This window comes from Mustelus asterias, chromosome 3 (assembly GCF_964213995.1).
Source record: "Mustelus asterias chromosome 3, sMusAst1.hap1.1, whole genome shotgun sequence".
Classification (NCBI taxonomy): Eukaryota; Metazoa; Chordata; class Chondrichthyes; order Carcharhiniformes; family Triakidae; genus Mustelus; species Mustelus asterias.
The window spans coordinates 42862518-42888601 of record NC_135803.1 but is presented as its reverse complement, the minus strand read 5'-3'; the positions used below and the strand labels follow the sequence as shown (position 1 = coordinate 42888601).

The 26084-nt window shown below is 43.2% G+C and overlaps 1 protein-coding gene across 6 annotated transcripts in view; it reads left to right on the top strand.

Annotated features, from left to right (window-relative positions):
• The window catches only part of naaladl2 (N-acetylated alpha-linked acidic dipeptidase like 2), a 902781-nt gene that overhangs the window by 794541 nt on the left and 82156 nt on the right, over window positions 1-26084 (top strand). For all 6 annotated transcript variants that reach the window (XM_078208119.1, XM_078208130.1, XM_078208111.1 and 3 more), the window contains one exon: window positions 3503-3598. In XM_078208119.1, coding sequence (XP_078064245.1) covers window positions 3503-3598 — 96 coding nt within the window. The remainder of the gene's footprint in view (window positions 1-3502; window positions 3599-26084) is intronic.

Here is a 26084-nt window from a genome sequence, read left to right as displayed (position 1 = left end):
CAGAGGAGATGTTAGGGGTAAGGTTTTCACTCAGAGGGTGGTGGGTGCGTGGAATTGGCTGCCAGTAGTGGTGGGTGGAGGTGGATTCGATAGGGTCTTTTCAGAGACTTTTGGATAAGTTCATGGAAGTTAGTAAGATAGAGGGTTATAGGTAAGCCTAGTAGGTAGGGACATGTTCGGTGCAACTTGTGGGCTGAAGGGCCTGTTTGTGCTGTAGCTTTTCTATGTTCTATGATGGTGATAGTGGGCTGGGGATATCCCAGACCATGAGGTTGCAGATTATAGTTGAATATGATTCTGCTGCTGATGGCCCATGCCGCCTAATGGATACCCAGTTTTAAGTTGCTATATCTATTTGAAATCCATCCCATTTAGCACAGTGGTAGTGCTGCACAGCACGATGCAGGGTATCCACAGTGTGAAGACAGGACTTTGACTCTAGGAGGCGTGTGTGGTGGTCGTTCTTACCAACGCTCTCATGAACAAATGCATCTGTGACAGGTAGATTGGTGGGGACAAGGTCAAGGAAATTTTTCCGTCTTGTTGGTTCCTTTCCCACCTGCTGCAAACCCAGTCTAGCAGCTCTGTCCTTCAGGACTTAGGCACCTCTGTCATTAGAGGCGCTACCAAGTCACCCTGGTGAAATTGCCCACCCAGAGTACATTTTGTGCCCTCATCGCCTTCAGTACTCCTTCCAGTTTGGATGTATCAATAGGTTTACTATTGTTTGTCAAGTAATATTGTGGCTTCCATGAGCTGTGTCTGTCATATTTCAATGCTGGAAAATCTTATGACTTTGTGGGTAAATTCCATTAACTTTTGTTTCATTTGTAACCTTTTAAAATCACACCATCAACAAACAAGAGAATAAATGAGAAAATAAATACATGATTACAGTTCGTGAGGATATAAAATTGAACTAATGCTCTCCATAAGCAACATCAATTGATCTTCCAGGTGTAAGATCATTGAGTATATCCAAGACTTCACAGAGGTAATTCTGCAATCTGTCTGCTATATGGTCAAAGCTTATTGCTGAATGTGAAAACAGTGGACAATAAATTACAAATAGAGATCTCATTTGATATGGAACCACAAAATAACATTATTCTAAATACACTGTTGGTGTTTCTGTCCTGCTCAACCCTTCCCCAGAAAAAGCTACAAAGGATTTTGGACTTGGGCTCACTATTGCTCATAAGTATCCTGCCCAGTCTCCAATAGGTCAGTCAGGACTCACACACTTATTACAAGCTGGAGGTGTGTTGCCTACCATATTTGTTTAGGCAAAAAGTATAAATTTTGTGGTCCCGCACTTCAAATAGGCATTTAACGCTTTACATATTGAAATAAAGATTCAAATGCCTGGGTTGAGGCACTCTTCTGAGTATTGGCATTGAGCTGGCTTCATTCAGTAAACCACAGATTCATGTCAGACTTAACAGGCAACGCTTAAAACAACTGCTGGAGGCTGCTACCAGCAAGGTAAGTGCTTAAAATAATTCTTGCGTGAATGTGAAGCCAGGAGGACTGTCTGTAAATTCAAACATGTGGCGATGCCGGCGTTGGACTGGGGTAAACACAGTAAGAAGTCCAACAGGTTTATTTAGTAGCAAAGGCTTTTGCTACTAAATAAACCTGTTGGACTTTAACCTGGTGTTGTTAGACTTCTTACTGTAAATTCAAACGACATGGATTGCTGTACTTTAGCTATTCAACCACCACCACACCCCCTTCCACAATACCAGCAGCACTGCTATCCACCTAATCCTGGCCATTTAATTTGTCTATCCACATTTCCTGATGGACACCGATCAGTGCTCAGTATTCTTGGTCGTCCCTGCAGCATTCATTTGTTCAATTGTTAGGTGTTTGATTCTGCTAGTCTGTTAATTGTTCTCTCTGTGCTGTTAGACTAGCCTGAGTGTCATGACTAAAACAGAGAAACTGAACGGAAGATGCTGTTAGCATGAATGCAGACATTTTAAAGCATTGAATAAAAACACCTGCTCAGACCTAGAAACCTGGTCATCTCTGCACATCTCCAAGGCATAAAATAAAGCATCCCCCATCCCCAGTCTATGTTGAGGAGTTACCTGAGAACCCCTGCTGACATTGTTCAAGTCCAGTCTTTCGGTTAACTTCTCTAGTGCGCACCTGGGTTACTACTGGTATTAACTTCTGAGCCGCAGTAGTACATGCACCTCAGGCCTATTTGTTCCCTACACCACATTCATCAAAACTGACAAAAGACCATAAGACCTGAAAGGTTAACCACACCATTATTTCTCTTCAAATGTTGTTCAGTCTGCTTCGCCTGTGAGTGTAGAACTTGACAAAAATATGTCAAATAGAAGAAAAATCCAAATTGCTGCATTTACATATTAGGGAACAGGGTGCAAAAACTGAGGTTTTCTATTAAACAAATTGTTTCAAATGTAGCAGTGTCTCAATAAGTATGACATGTATATAAAGCTTTCAATTTGTCTCAAAATTGCTCCAATTTCCTTCATGAAGCACCTTGTCTGCCTTTTTGACATCAAAGGAGCTTTGTGTTATTTTTAGGCAATGTTACACAAGTACACACTCAAGGTTGTCAAATCAGAGAAAAAGAAATGCTTTACATAATGAAATGCTTTACATTTCAGTTTTATCATTCACTTTCCATCCTGCTTGGGAAACAGACTATGTCATCCCCTCACAAAATGAAAGATGAACGCTCCTCTTTATAATTTTGATGTGCCCTGTGAAACTGTGTACTGCAATATTGGCCCCCTTGGCCTTGTCCCAGCTTAGCTGCTGCTGACACCCTTGTGCCTTACTTACCTCTGGACTTGACTATTCCAAGACCCTCCCTAAACATAAGGTAATCTAAAACTTTGCTGCGGGTATCTTAACTTGCACCAACTTTGGTTCCCCTTTCACTCCTGTGCTTGCTGACTTACATTGGCTCGCACTTGATTGAGAAATTTTCAAATTCTTGCATGGCCTCACCCTTCCTTATCTCTGTAATCTCCTCCAGCCCTACAACCTTCTGAGATCTCTGCATTCATTTAATTCTGGCCTCAATTATTCCCAGTTATAGTTGTTCCACCATTGGTGGCCTTGCCTTCAGTTATCTATAGGCCATAAGCTCTGGAATACCCTCTGGCCCCACTACCTCCACCTAAATAGACACCTCTCTGCATCTCTATCTGAATTTTCACCCTTAACATACTTGTTAAAACCTGCATCTTTGACCAAGCATTTGGTCTCAGACCTAATATCTCCTTCCATGACTCAGTGTTGTAAGTTTATAATACTGTGAATCACCATGGGACATTTTCCTACTTTAAAGGTGCCACGTATGTTGTTATTGAACCTTATCACTATCCATAAAGCATCTTCCATGTTTTGAGGAAATATGTGATGGGGCATCGCTATAAAGCATTCCAAATAATATGTAAATGCCAACAAAATTAATTGCTCCATCTCAGTTGTATTTGGCTTTGCTTTTTCATAGGACCCAGGATTTCTATCTGAAGCACATCTGGTTCACGATGCATTGATGGTGGAAGTCTTGGATCCCTCCTTTAGTCTTCATGAAACTGTTGCTAAGGTAAGAAGATTTCTCACAATCTGGAAACTAGAAGACCAGGGTCTGATTCTGTGCACATGGCTCACCGTAGATGAACTAGTGAAGCGTTTGTTTCTTTAATGTAACAGTCTACCATTATTGAAACATATTGTGTGTATTTGATGCACAGTACCAAATAGTTTGCTTTACTTTTTAGACCTCTTGATATGCATGTCTCATTTTAAAAGTTGATTGTTTAATGCAGGTCTATTGCAAATTCTTTTTTAGATTGACAGGCAGTAGTCACTCCTATAAGTGGTTTGAGCATTTCTCTTATAAAAGAGTTGGCTCTTGCTCTGCTGTATCCACTTGGTGTTACTCAGGGATATAACCATAGTATTCCCAATTATGAGTTGGATCAGATACTCAAGACTTTTGCACGTAATTTTATTTTTCTCAAGGTGAACTGAATAAACATTTGGTGAAATGAGACTTGATTTAAATCGTTGAGCTATTTATTTCCCATCAGTTAAGCATGTAGGACAGGAGTTAAAAGCAGATCCAATTATTTCAAGCAATACACCATGCCTTTACTCAACGTATAAAATAATGAACAAGGCTACTCGATGCCACTTCAGCATGTGTTGTTATTAAAATTAAAATGAATTTTCCAACACTTCCCTCCAGTATTCTGTCCTTTCTGGAGCACCTTGTGGCCTTGCTGCCTCAAGGGTTCACGAGTTCTTCTCTTTTAAAAAAGCCTGATTCCATTGTCAGCTGAATCACATTGCCACAGCAGCACTGAGCATGAGCAATAACTAGAATGACCAAATTATCTTTACTAAATAGTCATTTTGTCGTACAGAGCTTGCATATTGTTGAAAAAAGAGACATGGCGAAGGTTTTTGTCTTGCATCATCAGGACACTTTGCAAGAATCCCAGTTGAGGGAAAAGAAACAGTTTAAGCTGTATGAGAGGAGAGTGCTGATTGGCAACTGCACTATGATTGGTAGAGGTGTTGCCATGGAGAATGCATCAGTTGATGGTGACTGACAGATAACTGCCAACCAGAGTCCACTTGCCAACCAACCAATTCTCTTCACATACAGAATAAATTGTTGTTTTCCACTTATTGGTATTGTTGTAATGTTCTGTTGAGTGCATCATGAAAAGCTTTAGAATGCCTCTTTTTCAACAAAATTATCTTTACTGTTTCCAGCAATGCTGGTTGAGATGTCCTATCTGAAATCTACATCGGTCCTCCCCGTTGTCCTGCAAATTTAATCAGGGACTCAATTTCAATCATTAGTAGCACTTCATTAGGATGGCACGGTGGCACAGTGGTTAGCACTGCTGCCTCACAGCAGCAGGACCCAGGTTCAATTCCCAGCTTGGGTCACTGGCTGTGCGGAGTCTGCATGTTCCTCCCGTATCTGCGTGGGTTTCCTTCGGATGCTCCGGTTTCTTCCCACAGTCTGAAAGACGTGCTGGTTAGGTGAATTGGCCATGCTAAATTCTCCCTCAGTGTACCCGAACAGGCCAGAGTGTGGCGACTAGGGGATTTTCACAGTAATTTCATTGCAGTGTTAATGTAAGCCTACTTGTGACACGGATAAATAAACTTTAAACTTTAACTTCAAACTTTAAATTTCCAAAAAGATGTCTCATGGCAACATAATCCAAAATCCCAAAATGTGATAATGATAATCACCACCAAATATTTAAATTGAAGAGCTGTATTGTGGTCCCCTCAGAATGAAAGTGTGCGTGAGTATCGCCCTTGTCTGTGTCCCGTGTATTGATGTGCATTATTTTCTGTCATTACTTTCATTCTGTTTACCAGTTTATAGAATACTGAAGGGTTGTTTGCAGGGGCATGAATATATAGTTAAGCTGACACTGTATATTCCAATTTGGTAATACTTTACTTGTCAATGCTGTTTCTACTAGTGGTCATTACCAACGTGTGTGAGATTCAGTTTATGAAAGTGCAGGGCTTCACTTGCATTCTTAATAGAGTAATGTCCAAAGAAAGAGTGATTCCTGAAATATTCCCTAATTTTTGAAAGGAGTAATACTTGGAGCAGCATCATAAAGAGATGAATAGTCCACTGGCAATATTGAAAGAAGGAAATACTTGCAATTCCAGAGTGCTTTTCATGATCTTATGACATCCCAAAGCACTTTATAACTAATTAAGAATCTTTGAATTGTAGTCACTGTTGTAAAAAGCAATTTGCACAATCTAAGCTCCAAAAACAGCAACCAGTTAATGACCAGATATTTTTACAGTGTTCTAACTGGTGATAATTCCCCTGTAGTCTTTGAATAATGCAATGGGATCTTTTTCATCCACCTGAGATAACAGATGGGGGCGGGGGGAATTTTCCCATCCCACCGTCCACGGGAATTGTAGTGGGGGTGGGGGGTGGGCGGACCAGACCATGCAAAGGTCCATTGATCTCGGACGGGATTTTCCGGTTTTGGGGCGAGCACGGCCAGAAGATCCTGCCCAGGGTCTCGGTTTAATATGTCATTTTTTAAAAATTCATACATGGGACATGGGCATTGTTGACTGGCCAGCATTTATTGCTCATCCCTAGTTGCCCGAGGGCCGTTGAGAGTCAACCACATTGCTGTGGGCCTGGAGTCACATGGGGGCCAGACCAGGTAAGGATGCAGATTTCATTCCCTGGGTTTTCCTGACAATCGCCAGTGGTCTCATGGTCATCAGTAGATTCTTAATTCCAGAATTCCATTTTTAATTGAATTCAAATTCCACCATCAGCCGTGGTGGGATTCGAACCCGGGTCTCCAGAACATTAGCTGAGTTTCTGGATTAATAGTCCAGCGATAATACCACTAGGCCATCGCATTTGAAGGGCGTTACCTCTGACAATGCAGCACTCAGTCAGTACTGCACTGGAGTATCAGCAGAAATTCTTTTGCTAAACTTCCCGAAGTGAACGTGATCTGACAATGTTCTGCCTCATTGCACCAGTGTTTTTTATTGTTAAAATTTCTTTAGAAGAAAAAAAGCTCCACGAAATCTTGAAGGCTAATCATACAATTTAGCTGTCAGCTATGGCTATTGTATGTAGTCATTATTACAAGAATTCATTGTTAGTAAAGAGGCTATAATATAGATTCCTTGTAATGCAGAGCAGCAGTTAACAATAAATACACCTGCACAAATTTTGAATGTGATGCTTGCTTTGAATTTAAAAATGGAGCTGTTTCCATACACATTCATGTATTCCAGATGAACAACTTGTAACTTGTAAGAAACAGATGTGATCAGAGGGGATGGAGCAGAGGTTGGGTGAAATGCATGTCCCTTGTGTGTGGTGTGCCCAACCCAGAGGGACAGAGATTGGAAGTCAAGCAACAAGACAGATGTGATGGTGGTGTTGTGAAAGTCCTGTTGAGAGTGTGAGTGTTGATGCGTGTCCCCTGTGACTGAGTGTGAGAGATCCGTGAAGAGAGTAGCCATCTGAGCACATAATGCAATGCTGTGAGTTTGATAGTGGAGGGAGCTGAGAGAGGACTTACCCTGGCAGAGCGGACGTGATTGTTTCTCCGCTTCCTGCACTATGTGGCACTTCATGAGCAGGTGCCCACAGCGCTGACCCCCTGGGCAATGGCCTCTAAGGCTGGACAGGTGCGATTGGTGCGCTTCTTTGAGCCGCCCCTGGGGTACAGCACATGCCAATAGAACATAGAACATTACAGCGCAGAACAGGCCCTTCGGCCCACGATGTTGCACCGACCAGTTAAAAAAAAAACTGTGACCCTCCAACCTAAACCAATTTCTTTTCGTCCATGAACCTATCTACGGATCTCTTAAACGCCCCCAAACTAGGCGCATTTACTACTGATGCTGGCAGGGCATTCCAATCCCTCACCACCCTCTGGGTAAAGAACCTACCCCTGACATCGGTTCTATAACTACCCCCCCTCAATTTAAAGCCATGCCCCCTCGTGCTGGATTTCTCCATCAGAGGAAAAAGGCTATCACTATCCACCCTATCTAAACCTCTAATCATCTTATATGTTTCAATAAGATCCCCTCTTAGCCGCCGCCTTTCCAGCGAAAACAATCCCAAATCCCTCAGCCTCTCCTCATAGGATCTCCCCTCCATACCAGGCAACATCCTGGTAAACCTCCTCTGCACCCTCTCCAAAGCCTCCACATCCTTCCTGTAATGTGGGGACCAGAACTGCACACAGTACTCCAAGTGCGGCCGCACCAGAGTTGTGTACAGTTGCAACATAACGCTACGACTCCTAAATTCAATCCCCCTACCAATAAACGCCAAGACACCATATGCCTTCTTAACAACCTTATCTACTTGATTCCCAACTTTCAGGGATCTATGCACACATACACCTAGATCCCTCTGCTCCTCCACACTATTCAAAGTCCTCCCGTTAGCCCTATACTCAACACATCTGTTATTCCTACCAAAGTGAATTACCTCACACTTCTCCGCATTAAACTCCATCCTCCACCTCTCGGCCCAACTTTGCAACCTGTCTAAGTCTTCCTGCAAACTACGACACCCTTCCTCACTGTCTACCACACCACCGACTTTGGTGTCATCAGCAAATTTGCTAATCCACCCAACTATACCCTCATCCAGATCATTAATAAATATTACAAACAGCAGTGGCCCCAAAACAGATCCCTGAGGTACACCACTTGTAACCGCACTCCATGATGAATATTTACTATCAACCACCACCCTCTGTTTCCTATCCGCTAGCCAATTCCTGATCCAATTTCCTAGATCACCCCCAATCCCATACATCTGCATTTTCTGCAGAAGCCTACCATGGTGAACCTTATCAAACGCCTTACTAAAATCCATATATACCACGTCCACTGCCTTGCCCCCATCCACCTCCTTGGTCACTTTCTCAAAAAACTCAATAAGGTTAGTAAGGCACGACCTACCTGCCACAAAACCATGCTGACTATCACCTATCAATTCATTACTCTCCAAATAACTATAAATCCTATCCCTTATAATTTTTTCCAACATCTTGCCGACAACAGAAGTGAGACTCACCGGTCTATAATTCCCGGGGAAGTCTCTGTTCCCCTTCTTAAACAATGGGACAACATTCGCTAACCTCCAATCTTCTGGTACTATACCAGAGGCCAACGACGACCTGAAGATCAGAGCCAGAGGCTCTGCAATCACTTCTCTTGCCTCCCAGAGAATCCTTGGATAAATCCCATCCGGACCAGGGGATTTATCTATTTTCAGACCCTCCAGAATATCCTGCACATCCTCCTTATCAACTGTAATACTGTCTATTCTACTCCCTTGCAACCCAGTGTCCTCCTCAGCTATATTCATGTCCCCTTGCGTGAACACCGAAGAGAAATATTGGTTCAATGCTTCACCAATCTCCTCCGGTTCCACACATAACTTCCCTCTGCCATCTATAACTGGCCCTAAACTTGCCCTAACCAACCTTCTGTTCTTGACATACCTATAGAACGCCTTAGGATTCTCTTTAACCCTATCCGCCAAAGTCTTCTCATGTCCCCTTTTAGCCCTTCTAAGCTCGCTCTTCAACTCCCTCTTAGCCAATCTAAAGCTTTCTAGTGCACTACCCGAGTGCTCATGTCTCATCCGAACATAAGCCTCCTTTTTCTTTTTAACCAACAAAGAAACTTTTTTGGTGCACCACGGTTCCCTAGCCCTACCAATTCCTCCTTGCCTGACAGGGACATACCTATCACAGACTCGCAGTAGCTGCTCCTTGAAAAAACTCCACATGTCGGACGTTCCCAATGGGCTAGGACTCCTCGAATAAGACCTTTTGAGGACCTTGTCAGTGAAAGCCTCCTGACATGTTGGAGTCTGGTGAACACAAGTGCGCTGGAGAGAGTGATATGAGTATGCCGGAAACTTCAAACACGACAGCTGATGCAAGTGGGAATGAATAAGCTGCTGGCCCGCCAGGTGATTTAGGGGGAACTCCCCTGTGCATAATTAATAAGCTTCAAAGCAGCAGAATCTGGTGCGGGATCCCCCAGATTCTGGGCAGTGGGAAAGGTGCTGTCGGAGCTGCCCGTCACTGCACTTAGTCACAAAATGAAAAATTCCGTTCACAGTGATTTTTAATGCTCTGTTTTGCAGCAATGTCCAAACATTACACTTTAATTCACTCAATTGCTTATCTTGGAACGTTTCGATAAATGGGAACCTACTACCAACAACACTGCTGCCAACACTGGAGATGTTCGGGAGATTTTTCTCCATTTCTTCCACCTGCCCTTCAAGCTGGCATTCTTCTTCAGCCTGTACCATACTAACACTACTTTTTCTCCTCACCCTTTGAGCTACTGTCCTCAGCTAGTGAGCAGCCCCCATTCCTGACAGTTCCTCGTACTCCTGGCAGGGATCAGTACCAGTAATTAGAGGAGTGAAGTCAGGAACTAGACTAAAAAGGGATTCGGTGTGAGGGAGTGGGTAAGGGACAACCTCCCATGTATACACTGACTTGGATACCTTAAGCTCTAAGTGTTTGGAATTTGACATTCTAAAGTTGCGCAAAATAAATATTTCATTTTCATGTTGGCCTGCACCTCTGTTCGAATAAAATAAACACTTGCTTATGCTCAAGGGGGTCATTAACAAAGGATTTATTGCCAGGCAGCACTGCACCAAGTACGTATGTTATTAATGTCTCCATGTGACTAGGAACGTTGCCTCTAGATTTTAAACAGATCTTTAATCTCTACAAGGAAAGTGGAATCGGGCACTCAATTTCATATTGTATTAAGAAGATTCAAATATGGTGCTGCACCATTTCACTCTCGACAATACAAACACGCTGCAGGATCTATGTGCTGGGTGCAGTCTACAGATTTGCAATCTACTCCGATATTCAAACAGAAAATTACTAAAGATCAAAAGCAAAAGTGAACAGAATGTCTTTATGCCTGGAGTACAGTAATATGAACATGTTTATGTCATCTTGCTGCAATTATCGGCATTAAAAGACATTGCAAAAACGTGAGGCAAGTCCTCACTAGATTGTAAGATACATCTGCTATCAGCTGGACTCAGGATAGAGTACAGGTTTCTGGGACTTGGACAAATTCCTGGGATAGTTGGTAACTGTTGTGTGAACTATAGGAAGTGAAAGCCAAACTAATGGTATTTTGTGGATGATGCGAGCAAGGAAAATAGTTTTTCATGCAATTTCCTGGTGGCACCTGAGTCTAAAACCCAATGAATGAACTGCAGATTCTAACATCAGAAAATGTACTCAATTCAACATTAAAAAATAGTTACAAGCCTTCTGAGGATACATGAAATTACAATTAAGATGGAATTAATATTTAAATTATGAAATGCGATTTCTGGTTTTAAAAAATGTTCATGCAGGTTTATTGATACCTATGATATTTAATGTTTCCCGACAATTTATTATTAATGTAAAATAAATGCATTTATTATAAAACGAATTGCCAATAATGTAAGGGTGCTAATCCCGGACATTTTCTGAAGAACTGTTCCCCCATGAGACTGCCTGATATAATAATACTTAATCCCTGGCATAAAAGGCACATACCCAGTCCTTTCGTACATGCAGTTTTATATGACTCCCAAAGACGTACTGAAATAATTTATCCTTCTTATTAATGAAAATATATCTATTCACGTATGGTCCTGGATTTTGCAGTTAGAATAATGATGAATCTATCTGCACTCACTTACTGAGGAGTAAATCAGACAGCAACTTGTGGCGTCCAGACTTACACAGTTAAACAGGGGAATCTGGAAGTTGCTATCTAAGTTGCTCTGCTCCTCCAAAAGCTTTGTGATAACAGTATTTCACTGAGAGACTCAACACACAAAGCAAGCAGTGTTTTAAATTACGGTACTTACCCAATAAACATGCCAGAAAATGTTAGCGCCTGTCCTTTCAAGCGTAGATGAGTTTTTAACAGTGCGATAAGTCTTAAATTACTGCCAAACAACTTCTCCACCACTGAGCGTTTATTTTTAAGACTAGAAGCTAATTTCTTCAGATTTTAGTTACTGTTAGAGATTTTAAGAAGTTATTTTCTTCTAACTTTTTCTTTTTGTTTCCTTTCTCCCGCTCTTCATTCCAGCGTTATTTCCCTCTCTTTATTTCACTTTCAGTAGATGATTTCACATAGATACGGATATTCAAACCTACACCTCCTGGTTCAGAATCTACAGGCAGGGGTTTCCCACTGGCTTAGAGACCCCAGTGCCAGGGCCAAATGCTGGTCCCAAGCCCACAGTTGGCAGAAGTCAACTGACAGGAATTATTTTTCTGGAGGCTGCTTCCTAACTAACTGCCTCCATGCCCACCACCCTGTTAAAGATGGCATCTGGGCTCCCAATGCTGCTCGTCCAACCACAAGACCAACAGGTCTAGAGGCTCAGCAGTCCCAGTGTGCACGGCGGGTGCCGCTAAGATACAAAGGACTGTGGAAGGGCACCTCAAAAAGGTGACCCAGTCAGTGGTGTAAACACAATTAAATATTTCAGAGGGGGAAAGGTAGAAGGCTCCCTGGATTAGAGGGACCTTTGGGGCTGCAGGGGGCTACATTTTCTGCCTATGGTTGCTTCTTTGGGGAATGATTCCCTGGCTCCAATTGCCTCCCGGCCTGCCGCAGGGTGAGTCTGCCCTCATGAAGCTGGTGTCCTCCCTGTGGTTGGGGGCCTTGGCAAGGTGGTACAGTGGTTAGCACACCTGCCTCACAGAGCCAGGGACCCGGGTTCGATTCCCGGCTTGGATCACTGTCTGTGTGGAGTTTGCATGTTCTCTCAGTGTCTGCGTGGGTTTCCTCCGACTGCTCCGGTTTCCTCCCACAATCTGAAAGACGTGCTGTTTAGGTGCATTGGCCCTGCCAAATTCTCCCTCAGTGTACCCGAACAGGCGCCGGAGTGTGGCGACCAGGGGATTTTCACTGTAACTTCATTGCAGTGTTAATGTAAGCTGACTTGTGACTAATAAATAAACTTTACTTTCTGCTGCTGAAAAAAATGCTGGTGATGAGAGCCTTAACTATTGAAATTGCCAGTCTGGCTCTCTGCAGCAGACAGGTAACCCAGTCCACAGGCCATCCTGGGTACACCTCCTTGTTGGTGTGTTAGTGAGATGTCAGGATGCTGCTCACCCCCCATTTTACTGGCACCACCCCTCCCCACCTCCATCCCTGTCGGCACATTAGGAAAATTCAGGCCTGTGTATTTCAGTAAAAGCTACTTAATGTGAATGGTTGAGGAGACACACTGCTTCTTGCCCTGTTCTCACAGCTGCCAGATCCCCAGTAAAGCGCAGTGCACTGTTTTGACAGCCTGATAACCACAAATCACAGTGAAAAAGCCCACAATTGCTGTTTGTCTGCCACTGGCAACAAAAGCTAAGCCTTCATATCCATTTCTGTAAGTAGCTCAGTTTGCTTCCATGAATGGATAGCCTCATGTACACCAGTGCTCCCTGGTCATGCCTTATTAAGACATTTCCACATTCAGCAAGAGTAATAATATGTATTGTCATAGTAGTTACTTTTGGTCTTAATTTAAATCTATTAGATTTTCACTTAAATATAAAAATTGGATAAATTGTGTAGTGTTCTCTACTTTACACATCAACCACACAAAGAGGATTAGCAACTCAGTTGGGTGGATTTCTTTATTTGAAGAGATGTAACTACATACAGCAATATCTGGGAGGCTTATTAACATGTCTGATCTCTAAGACTGCTCCTGTTACTGCTCCTTTAAGGGAACAGGTTAATTAGACCTCGGGTGTTGGGTGAGCTGTTGGGATCCGCCCAGAGACGGCAGTCAACGTTTGGAGTGTGGAGCGAGTAGACATAATAAAGAGCTGGGTGCCCTGATGCCTGACCGTGGAGTAGTTATTGAGGAGAAACCTCAGTACAACAGGATTGAACAGCTCCTACCTTCTGCCTCATGACTACATGAGCATACACATCACATCCATGATGCACAGCAGTTTTAGGTACACTCCTTAAAGGTATACCACAACAATTAATTCCACAAAGGGTCGGATTCTCCATTCTCTCTCGGAGTGTGTTCTAGTGCAGGCAGGCCAGGAAAATCACAAATTTAGAAGGCGCCACTGGTTCCCGAACCCTCGGTAATGTGATCAGATTTTCAAAGGGAGGACAAGAGGGGGTGAGTTAACAATTTGTATACGGTAGTACCTGTAATTCTGAGCTCCATACTACAAATAGGGCAGCACGGCGGCACAGTGGTTAGCATTGCTGACTCAGAGTGCCAGGGACCCGGGTTCAATTCCCACCTTCGGTCACTGTCTGTGTGGAGTTTGCACGTTCTCTCCGTGTCCGCGTGGGTTTCCTCCCAGAGTCAGAAAGATGTGCAGGTTAGGTGGATTGGCCATGCTAAATTGCCCCTTAGTGTCAGGGTGATTAGCAGGGTAAATGTGTGGGGTTACCGGGATAGGTCCTGGGTGGGATTGATGCTGGTGTAGGCTCGATGGACCAAATGGCCTCCTCCTGCGCTATAGAGATACTATGATTCAATTAGACATTGGGAAACATGGAGAACAGATTACTTCACATAATAAAGTTGACAACAAAGTCTACACTTGGGCAGCACGGTAGCACAGTGGTTAGCACTGCTGCGTGGAGTTTGCACATTCTCTTCGTGTAAAGTGTCTGTGTGGGTTTCCTCCGGGTGCTCCGGTTTCCTCCCACAGTCCAAAGATGTGCGGGTTAGGTTGATTGGCCATGCTAAAATTGCCCTTAGTGTCCTGGGATGCGTAGGTTAGAGGGGTTAGCGGGTAAATATGTAGGGATATAAGGGATATGTAGGGCCTGGGTGGGATTGTGGTCGGTGCAGACTCGATGGGCCGAATGGCCTCTCTCTGTGCTGAAGGGATTCTAAGATTCTAAGACACAGAATACTAAATTCTATACAAGGCTATGACTATGGGTGTTCTTAGAAAGGAAACTGTTGTTATTCGCAACACATTAGATTTAGCTAGGAAACAACCACGACAGACAGATTGAAAGACTTTCATAATGAATGATAGAATCAGACATTACAATTTGAAATAGCTTTTTTAAGAATATACACAGAACCACTAACCAAACAGAAAGTGTAGGAACATCAATCTTTGTTTCTAGATCTGTATCCTGCCAGAATCCAGCAGTTAATTGCTGAACATGAATAAAACTTGTGGACTTTTTAAATTGATGCATGGATTTGTTTTTTAAAATGCAGACATAAATTTATCATTGGATTGTGCCCAACCATGGTTCAGTGTGTCACACTCTCATCTCTAAGTCACAAGGTTCTGGGTTCAACTTCCACTCAAGTACTTGTCACTTGAGTGCCGCACTGAGCGAGTGCTGCACTGACAGAGGTGCCATCTTTTGGATGAAATGTTAAACTGACGCTCTGTCTGCCTGCCTGCCTTCCAACAGTTCAAGAAAGCGATTCATCACAGTCTTCTTAAGGGCAATTAAGGATGGGCAACAAATGCTGACCTTCCCAGCAATGCTTGAAAGAATGAGAAATGCCTCAGGTGGACATAAAGGGTGGGATTCTCTGGCTCTGCATTCTCCCAAAACCGGAGAATCCCGCCCGAGGTCAGTGGACCTTTTCGAGGTCCGCATCCCCGCCGGCTACAATTCCTGTGGCGGGTGGGGCAGGAGAATCCCCCCCCCCCAAAAGATCCCATGACACTATTTTGAAGAAGGGCAGGAGAGTTATCCCGAATGTCTGAACCAAGATGTATCCCTCAATCAATATCACAAACACAGATATATCTGGTCATTATCACATTCTTTTTATGGGAGCTTGCTGTAAGCAAATTGGCCGTCACGTTTGTACATTACATCAGTGACTGCACTTCAAAAGTAGCTCATTTGTTATTAAGTGTTTAGAGATGCCCTGTGTGTGTGTGCAAAAGGCGCAAGCAAGGTCTTTTTTTCTTTTTATTAACACCTAAGTATAAATTCTATATTCAATTACAAAGAAAACTCTTTAGATATGCTGCTGCCAGGCCTTTCATTGTTTTGAAATCAATAGAGGTCTTTAAAATTCGTTGATTCTGATTATCTATGTTACTCATTGTTGCTTGCTGCCCATACATAGGGTGTTAAGAAATGCAAAGTTATCTGTCTCTGGAGCATTTTCCTGGCAGCGGCCGAGGACTGTGAGCCCCGGCATGCCTTGGGAATTCCAGCAGGGAAGCTATACATGCTCAGTCCAATGTTCTGGGTACTTCAGAGGCTGTGGGAAAGATCACCAGGGCACTTCCACAGTGTGAAAACAGCGAACACGGCACCATAATGAAGGGGTGGAGGGTGGTACCATGATAGAGGGAGGCATCATGGAAATGGGGATGGGGAAGGGGAGGCAGGAGATGCTCCACACAAGGAGCAACTACCAGGAAGAGGATCTGGGGAGGGAGGACACAGAGAGAGAGACTATTGGAAAAGGAACCACTGAGAAGAGGCCATCTGGAGGAGCAGATCCCCAAGAGGAGGCCATCGGTTGGAACCATTGGGGAAGAGAGGAGCAAAGGAAGAGACTCCAAGTGGTGAAAGAGATGTGTGTTGGCTCCCTACAGGCTGGGCTCAGAGAATTGCTGGAGTGCTTAAAAAAGCAGTGGAAGGTCATTGATTCCATGCTGCAAGCCGTTGGGGCAAACCCTTCATGGCAGAGGTGTTCTGCTTGGTGTGGCTGAAGAGTCTGGAGTTGAGCCTGTGAGTCGGTGCTGTTGGGTGCAGCCTCGGGAAGCCAGTTGAACTCTGTCTCAGAAGCCATCAGGAAATGTGCAGTCGTTGAGGCAGATCAAGTCAAGGGTGGCTTTTGAAGGGAATTCAGAGACGAGATCTTCAAAAATGAAGACTTAAAATCCCTCATGAGGAAGACAGAATTTTAATGAGATTGTGTAACTCACAGTGTAACTCACACTGACGCCTGGGTGGGTTACTGATAAATCCACAAAATCTGCCTTGGTCATATCTGCCATTTTAGACCAGTTGCCTGTTAATTTACATGTCTCTCATCCTAATTCAGAATGTTAGAGTATAAGATAGATATTGTCAATTTACTGTCAATTTTCTGACAGTAAAGTTTATTTTGGTTTGTTTAAAAATGATAGAGTCTGGTGATTTATACTCTTTGTAAATCCCTGGGATTTCAAACTTTATCTACTTTAAACAAAGTCTTTGGTCCCGAGCTGCTTTGTGCTAAAACTTAGGGTCTGGCTCAAGATCGCAGCAAAGGCAAAAAGCCGTTTCTCCTATTTCCTCTTGAACTTCTTTCATCCGTCAGGATCCTGAATTTGGTGGTGTCATGTCTGTGTTGGAACTACATTAAATATCGTCAGGATCTGTTTATTAAAACTTAAAACCTGTTTGCTAGCTTCTGTGTGACATTGATTGCTTGGCCTCCAGATTCAGTTTGGCAGCTCGTTCATCATGGAGCCGCCACATATTTTAGACAGGTGATGAATTTGTATAAATGTATCACCTCATTCCCTCATTATGATCATCCATTGCTGGAAGAGAGCATTTTCCATTTTTCACTCGCTCGCAACACAAACCTTAAGGCAATATATTTTCTTCCTTCCTGGAAAGTTTGGATTAATCTTAGCATCTGATATAATCTGGAGTATTAATTCTGAGGTTCCTGGAAAATGATATTACACCAGGCTGTGAAGCCACTGGAATCAGAGAAGACAAGTGTCCGTTTTCTTGGTGTTGTACCTTACCTATTAACTTAATTTTATTTATTTTCATCAAACTACCTGCCTTCTTTCAGAGACGGCCTGTGGCCACGTTCTAGTAGGGCTCTGCAAATACAATGAGCTGCAAGAACATTATTGCTATAGGTCTGTTACTCTGTAAAGGATCCATTTTAAACCTTTTTTGGTACTTAACCCTGCACATGAAAAAATTACACCCATACGCATTAAATATACCTTATTTGTAACTGGAAGATGAATACAGGTATAGTCTTGATTTGAAAAATATTTGGTGGATTGATAACTCAGAAGAAAAATGAAAATAATAATAGACGTGTGAATGAATCGCTCAACAGCTGTCAGTTTATACAATGGTCTGCAATTAAGATCAATTTAGTTTCCTCTCACTGCAGCTTTTTAAAAATTCATTCATGGGACATGGACATCACTGGCTGGGCCAGCATTTATTGCCCATACCTGAGGGCATTTAAGAGTCAACCACATTGCTGTGACTCTGGAGTCACATGTAGGCCAGACCAGGTAAGGACAGCAGATTTCCTTCCCTAAAGGGACATTCGTGAACCACAGTCGACAATGGTTTCATGGTCATCAGTAGATTCTTAATTCCAAATATTAGTTTTTAATTGAATTAAAGGAGTAGTTTGACAAGGAAGTATACGATGAAAGGTCTGACACTGGAAAGTTCCGAAGAACAAAGGGACTTTGGCGTGTTTGTCCATAGATCTCTGAAGGCAGAAAGGCAGGTTAATAGGGTGGTGAAAAAGGCATATGGCACACGCCTTTATCGATCGGGGTATAGATTACAAAAGCAGAGAGGTTATGATGGAGTTGTATTGAACTTTGGTGAGGCCACAGCTGGAGTACTGAGTGCAGTTCTGGTCGCCACATTATAGGAAGGACGTGAACGCACTGGAGGGGTGCAGAGGAGATTTACCAGGATGCTGCCTGGAATGGAACATTTAAGTTATGAAGAGAGGTTGGATAAGCTTGGGTTGTTTTCGTTGGAGCAGAGAAAACTGAGGGGCGATCTGATTGAGGTGTTCAAGGTTGTGAGGGGCATGGACAGGGTGGATAGGGAGCAGCTGTTCCCTTTAGTTGAAGGATCAGTTACAAGGGGACACAAGTTAAAAGTGAGGGTGGGAGGTTTGGGGGAAACTTAAGAAAATCTTTTTTACTCAGAGGGCGGTGACAGTCTGGAATGCGCTGCCTGCGAGAGTGATGAAGGTGAGATGCTTCACATCCTTTAAAAAGTACCTGGATGAGTACTTGGCATGCCATAACATTCAAGGCCACGGGCCAAGAGTGATTAGGTGGGCAGGTCAGGTCATTTCATGCGTCGGTGCAGCCTCGATGGGCTGAAGAGCCTCTTCTGCACTGTAGTATTCTGTGATTCTGAATTCAAATTCCACCATCTGCCATGGCGGGATTCGAATCCAGGTCCCCAGAACATTAACTGAGTTTCTGAATTAATAGTCTCGCCACCAGGCCATTTCCTCCCACTGTATATTTTGATGTTGCAAAATGCAAAGCGTCTAGAAAAAATTGCCACAATTGGAAAGCTTGCTGCACCAGCTTTTCCTTCGAATACCAGCAGTATCAGTAAATGATGAACACTGCACAAAAAGAAATAAGGTCACTCCTTTCACTTCTTTTTATGGCAATTTAAAAATGGTGATGTTAGCCCTTGCAGGCTTTCCAGCACTGCTATTACCTCTCTCGGGAGACATTCACTGCTGCTTAAACAGGTAATAAAGACCACAGCAAAGGTCGGAAGGAACTTGTGCAATGTAAGTATAGTTATGCACATAAATATGATTTAGGATTACGGAAAGATGGGTTGGAACAATTTTTGTTATTGAATGTAAAAATGGAGCCAAGAAGTTGATTGACTGAGTTTTGTTCATTCAGACTGGGGACCGGATTAACTACTGTGTGGAATTATGTAATTATTTTGATGTTTGATATACTGTAAATTTACAAGTAATGAAAATAATGTATTAAAATTTTAACATGAATGATCAAATGTAAGGTGACCAAATTTATTTGCATTCCTACACCTCCACTCTGGTCTTTTACTTGTCTACCGCACCCTTTAATCATGAGACAGGAGATAAAAAGACTTCCATTGTCATTCCAGACACTAAACGAGGTGGAAAAAACGTTTCCTATTTGCAGAAGCAGCATTTCAGAATACAATGTTAATCTTACTGTCAGAATAAATTTGACCTAACCATATTTAATGCCCACTCTTTACAAAATTTCTCAAGCCACTTATATGTAAAAATGAAAGACATTTCATAATCTGATTCACGTACAGAATAACCATTTAAACAGTAAGCAGCCCATCATAGTGCCAGGGACCCGGGTTCAATTCAGGCCTCGGATCACTGTCTGGGTGGAGTTTGCACATTCTCCCTGTATCTGTGGGTTTCTTCCAGGTGCTGCTGTTTCCTCCCACAGTCCAAGGATGTGTGGGTTAGGTTGATTGGCCAAGCTAAGTTGACCGTAGTGTCAGGGGGATTAGCAGGGTAAATATGTGAGGTTACGGGAATAGAGCCTGGGTAGGATTGTGGTAGTGCAGTCTCAATGGGCCAAATGGCCTCCTTCTGCACTGTAGGGATTCTATGGATTCTATATCTTCATCAACTATTGGATCCATACATTCTTATCACTTAACTGTTCAAGCACTTACATAAGGGGTGACTTATGAGGCTGCAATGAAATAGTTGTGAACGATCTTTAAATTAGCAGGAACTGAAGGTATGAATTATTCAGTTAAATGCACCTGACTAATGTGTGATATTGTTTGTTGGTATTTTAAAACATGAGGCATATGAAGTGGAAATTCAGAAGTGTAGAGTGCGTTAAGTAACACCTTTACTCCATAAATCATCCAAGTAATTGATTACAGTACGGAACCCCAGGAGATTCACAAAGACATGCAATTGGAGGTTTATCTTAGTTAATTGCAATCACGCGTATCTGCTTGCTTTGTTCTGCAAAGAGTCCATTGAATCCAGAAGGACTTTCGAACTAGGTGGCAAGTGGATCTATAACTTGTTATTAGGTGGTTGCAACTCACTTAGCAATTTTGAATGGGTGCTTTTGGAACTATTCCAACTTAATCATGTGGGTTAATCAGCCAATTGAATTGACACTTGTTGGTTTACCTATATCTCAAATTTTAATGTCAGCAGGTGTGTGAAGTAAATCCCAGCCAGCATTATGTTTGACCACCAGATACAATTGCAAAAGATGCCTATTTAATTTTCTTTGTGGTTGAACTTCAAAAGGGAAGATAAGTGCATCACAGACAGCATGGCTCAACAATTCTTGAGAGCATCAAGAGGATGACTCAAGTGGCTCAGGAAAAACAGGCAAAGAACTACATAAAGCTGTTGTCCATTAATGTTAAGAGGAAAGGCTTGCTAAGTTAATGATCTACTGCCCTAAAGGAAGAATATAAAAATTCACTGATAATACGCTGCATTTGTAAAATACTTTGTTGGTCGCGATTCTCCTCAATTGGGATTAAGTGCCCACGGCGGCAAGAAAATGGGAGTGTATCCCACTGGCATTAGCAGTGTCCTTCACGTGGTATTCATCTATCTGAAAAATTCTAATTAGCTCATTTTGAGCAACCCGCCAGCCAGCTCTACTGTTCCAAGACCAGGCCACCATTTTTAAAGAGCACTCCAATCTCCGTGCTCAGAGACAGCTGCCCCCCCTCCCCCCACAGAAAATCAAATGGTGTCCCTCCCCATTGACCAGGGGAGCACCACCAACCCCTCATCAAAGAGGGCTATCTTCCCTATCGCTCACAAATAATGGGTCACCCCACCCCCCACACTATGCAGGCAAGAGGGTGACACACCCCCTCTTTCTCAGATCCCCCACTCAGCTACTCTTCCCCCTAGACCCCTCCCCCCCCCCACTCAGCCCCTTTCCCCCTCAGACCTCCCACTCAGCCTTCCTTCAGTCCATGGACATTGGCAGTGCCCACAATGCACTGCCCTCTGGCACCCTGGCCTGGTGCCTTGGGTTCTGAAGTGGGCTTGAGGAAGTAGGTACAGTGACCATCTGCCTCTCTGCTGCTGCCAGGCTGCAGTCGAAGAGTCCGTCAAGGATCCTGGGGGTTGGTGGGCTGGGCTGGGGACAAGGGATTGACCTTGCTACTCTCCCCCAGGATGGGTGTTGCCTGGCTGGACTGCCCTTCTAGCCCTGTCAGATCTGAAGATCATGGTGATTTCAGGAAGTCCTATGATCAATATCTGCATTCCTGCCTGTCAGCTGTGCAAATTCTGAAGTGGTCAGATCACTTTAATCTCCATGCCCCCAGTCCCCTGGCAAGATTTTAAATCACTGCATCTCTCTGTTATGCAGCAGAGATTTCCCTTTCTCCCTGTCAGAAGCTGCAGGTGAGATCAGACCCTTTGAAATCCTCTGACAGAGAGGAGATGTCAATTTCATCGGGGGGGGCGGGGGCGGTGTCGAGGGGGGAAGGGTTCCAGTTTGCACAGCTGTGCACTCAGCCCCAAGCTGAAACCATTGAAACCCTCCCCATTGCACTTAAAGCCTTTGATATGTAACAAATTCAATGTGAAGTGCCTCGTAAAGGATTCACCTGCCAACTCAATGGATTTTTCCAACCGCCTGTGTTTATTTTCATCTCCCTTCACGGTTAAAAGCACCTCAAGTACTCCATTGATCCTGACCCAATGTTGACAGTGCCTAAGCCTGATTGGCAGTTGGTGGTTTAACTTTCTCTTTGAAGTGGTTTGCAAAAGAGGTGGTTGGAGGATGATAGAAATCCATTGAGCTGGTTCCAAAATCACCCATTCAAAATTGTTAAATGAGTTGCAACCCACCTTGTTATAGATCGAAGGTTTCAAGTGCAATGGACAGGGTTTCAGCGATTTCAGCTTGCTGGGAAGCCTCAGCAACTTCAAATCAAACCCGTGTGCATATGTTGGGGCTATACAAAATGGAACACTTCCCCACGTCAACTTCAAGCCTGCTAATTATATTTAAAGTAATTAATTTGAATATGTATCGGATTCCCACCCGATCGGGGCTGGCAGGATGGGCTGGGAGCACTACAGCAGGTTTGGCGCCGAGTGCAAAGCCAGTTTTTTGCTCAATACCCGATTTTCTGGATCATCGCGACACTCGCCAGGAGCTAGAGGGCCCGGAGAATCCGCCCCAGTTAATTTCTAATAAACTTGTTCCATAGTTTACAACTCAACACGTGGCTTGATAGCGTGTTAATTCCACTCCCTTCCAAAGCCTAGGAGGTAATTTAAGGCCTTTGATAAAATCAGTTGGTTAAATGTAGGAGGTCAGATTTATAGCTGACCACAAGATCTTTGCTAAAAGTAAAATACTGCAGATGCTGAAAATCTGAAATAAAAACAGAAAATTCTGAAAATACTCTGCAGATCAGGCAGGCAACTGTGGAGAGAGAAACCATCTTTCGCCTAAATCGTTAACTCTGCTTCTCCCTTCAGCGATGCAGTTTGACCTGTTGATTATTTCCAGCATTTTCTGTTTTATCATCAAGGTCTTTGACAAGGTAGGTTGTTGCATAAGGTTAAATCTCACGGGATCCAAGGTGAGGTAGTCAATTGGAAACAAAATTGATCTTATGGCCATTCACGCTAGTGGGATTTTCCCATCCCGCTGCAATGAACGCAGATTGGGCCGGCTGCCAAATTTTCTAACCTCGCCACAGTGGGAACATGGTGTGAACGGCCAGTAAGATTGTACCCTTACTATCTGTATTTGGTTGAAAGGCTTAACCACTCCCTTGCACTGTAAATGAGACGTATCTGTAATAAATGTATCAAGTCACACTGAGATGTCATTCCTGTGAGCGACACTATTTTTAACCACTTGCCTTGATAGAACTAAAGAAGTGAACAACATTCTAAGTTTTAGACATGTTTCATTTTTATTTAAGCCGTTCTCAGGGTACAGGTAATCCTGGCACTTATTACCTACCAAATGCATCACCTCGCATTTATTTAAATTAAACTCCATCTGCCATTCATCAGCCCACTGGCCCAATTGATCAAGATCCCGTTGCAATCTGAGATAACCTTCTTCACTGTCCACTATGCCACCAATCTTGATGTCATCTGCAAACTTACTAACCATGCCACCTAAATTCTCATCCAAACCATTAATATAAATAACAGTGGACGCAACACCGATCCCTGAGGCACACCGCTGGTCACAGGCCTCCAGTTTAAAAAACTACTCTCTACAACCACCCTCTGTCTTCTGTTGTCAAATCAATTTTGTATCTAATTGGCTACCTCACCGTGGATCCCGTGAGATTTAACCTTATGCAACAACCTACCATGCGGTATCTTGTCAAAAGCCTTGCTAAAGTCCATGGTGACAACGTCGATTGCACTGCCCTCATCTATCTTCTTGCTTACCCCTTCAAAAAACTCAGTCAAACTCATGAGACCAAGATTTTCCACTCATAAAGCCATGCTGACTGTCCCTAATCAGTCCTTGCTTCTCTAAATGCCTGTAGATCCTGTGTCTCAGAATACCTTCGAACAACTTATCCACTACAGATGTGAGGCTCACTGGCCTGTAGTGCCCAGGCTTTTCCCTACCACCCTTCTTAAACAAAGGCACAACATTTACCACCCTCCAATCTTCAGGCACCTTGCTTATGACTGTTGATGATTCAAAGATATCTGCTAGGGGACCCGCAATTTCCTCCCTCGCCTCCCACAATGTCCTGGGATTCACTCCATCAGGTCCCAGGGATTTATCCATCTTGATGCACTTTCAGACTTCCAGTACCTCCTTCTCTATAATATGTACACTCCTCAAGACATCACTATTTATTTCCCCCAGTCCCTTCACATCCATGCTTTGCTCAACAGTAAATACTGATGAGAAATATTCATTTACGATCTCACTCATCTCTTGTGAATCTGCACATAGATAACCTTGTTGATCCTTAAGTGGCCCTACTCTCTCCCTTGTTACTCTTTTGCCCTTTATGTATTTGTAGAATCTCTTTGGATTCTCCTTTGCCTTATCTGCTAAAACAATCCCGTGTCCCCTTTTTGCCCTCCTGATTTCTCTCTTAACTCTCCTCCGACACCCTCTACACTCTTCAAGGGATCCACTTGATCCCAGCTGCCTATGCCTGTCATATGCCTTCTTCTTCTTGACCAGGGTCTCAATATCCCGAGTCATCCAGGGTTCCCTACTTGTACCAGCCTTGCCCTTCACTCTAAAAGGAATGTGCTTAACATGAACCTCGGTTAACACATTTTTGAAAGCCCCCCTCCCCCACTTACTAGACGTCCCTTTGCCTGCCAACAGATTCCCCAAGCAACTTTTGAAAGTTCCTCTCTAATACCAACAAAATTGACCTTGCCCCAATTTAGAATTTTAACTTTTGGGCCAGACCAATCATTCTCCATAGCTATCTTAAACTAATGGAATTATGGTATTATGACATTACTCTGTCACTTTCCAAAATGCATTATTTAATCAAGAAGAAAGAAGTGACAATAGTTTGCTTAAGGTGTCAAACTACATGTTCACATAATCCTGTGTCATTCTTCTTTATAGGGTGTGAATTTTTGTTTGTGCAATTTTTCTAAGATTCCTTCCATTAAAATTACAGCAGACAGGCAAGAGAATGGCCCAACTCCAAAAAATCTATCTTTCTGAAACATCAGTTCAGCTGCAGCTGGAGTCATAAAGCAACACAGCACGGAAACAGGCCCTTTGGCCCAACAAGTCCATGCCGACCATGGTCCCATCCCAGCTAGCCCACATTTGGCCCATTTCCCTCTAATCCTTTCCCATCTATGTACTTATCCAAATGCTTTTTGAATGTTGCTATTGTACCTGCCTCAACCTCTTTCTCTGGCAGCTCATTCCACCCTCTGCGTGAAGAAGTTGCCCCGCAGTTCCCTTTTATTGTATGAGCACCAGACTTTAGCAAGGATTAGGGCATTAGAGAAGGTTCAGAAAAGGGAAGAGGAATTTCAGCAACATGGACAGATTAGAGAAGTTGTGGCTGTTCTCCATGAAGAATATAATATTATGAGGTGATTTGATGGAGGTGTTCAAAACCATAGGGGGTTTGAACAGAGTAGATGAAAAGAACATTCCCATTGGCAGGAGGGTCAAAGGCAGAGGACGCTGTTTTAAGGTGAATGGCAAAAGAAGCAATGGTGACATGATGAAAAGAGTAGTTAGGATCTGGAGTGTGTCAAGTTATTATAACAATATAATACCTTGGGCTTATTTACTGTATAAGATGCAAGGCAGCAATTGCTCACATTGTGGGTTCATTTATTAAGACTTGACACATGTAAACAGTTATAAGTAGGTATAAAACTTGAAAACCTCAGAGCTATGTGTGTGTGTTCTGCTCAAAGCAAAATGAAAGCAAGACTGGATCACATGGCACATTTAATGTCCAGTGATGTCATGCTGATATCCCATAAAGATATATTATGTTACACTACGGTGCCTTTAAGAAATGTGTTTTAGTTGTGTTCTCTGCACAAGTTTTTCCAAGCAGGCCTGGCCTTTCGTTTTGGCACCATGTTGTCTGTACCGGTATCATTTATGGTTGCTGAAACAGTATAATGGACATCTTGTTTATTTTTAACCTGGGCCTAATGCAGTGTCCCGGAGCTTTATGACCCTTTTGGGTATCGTTGATTTGCGACTGTAGGTCAGGTGTCTTTAGACAGTTTTTTTCTCAAA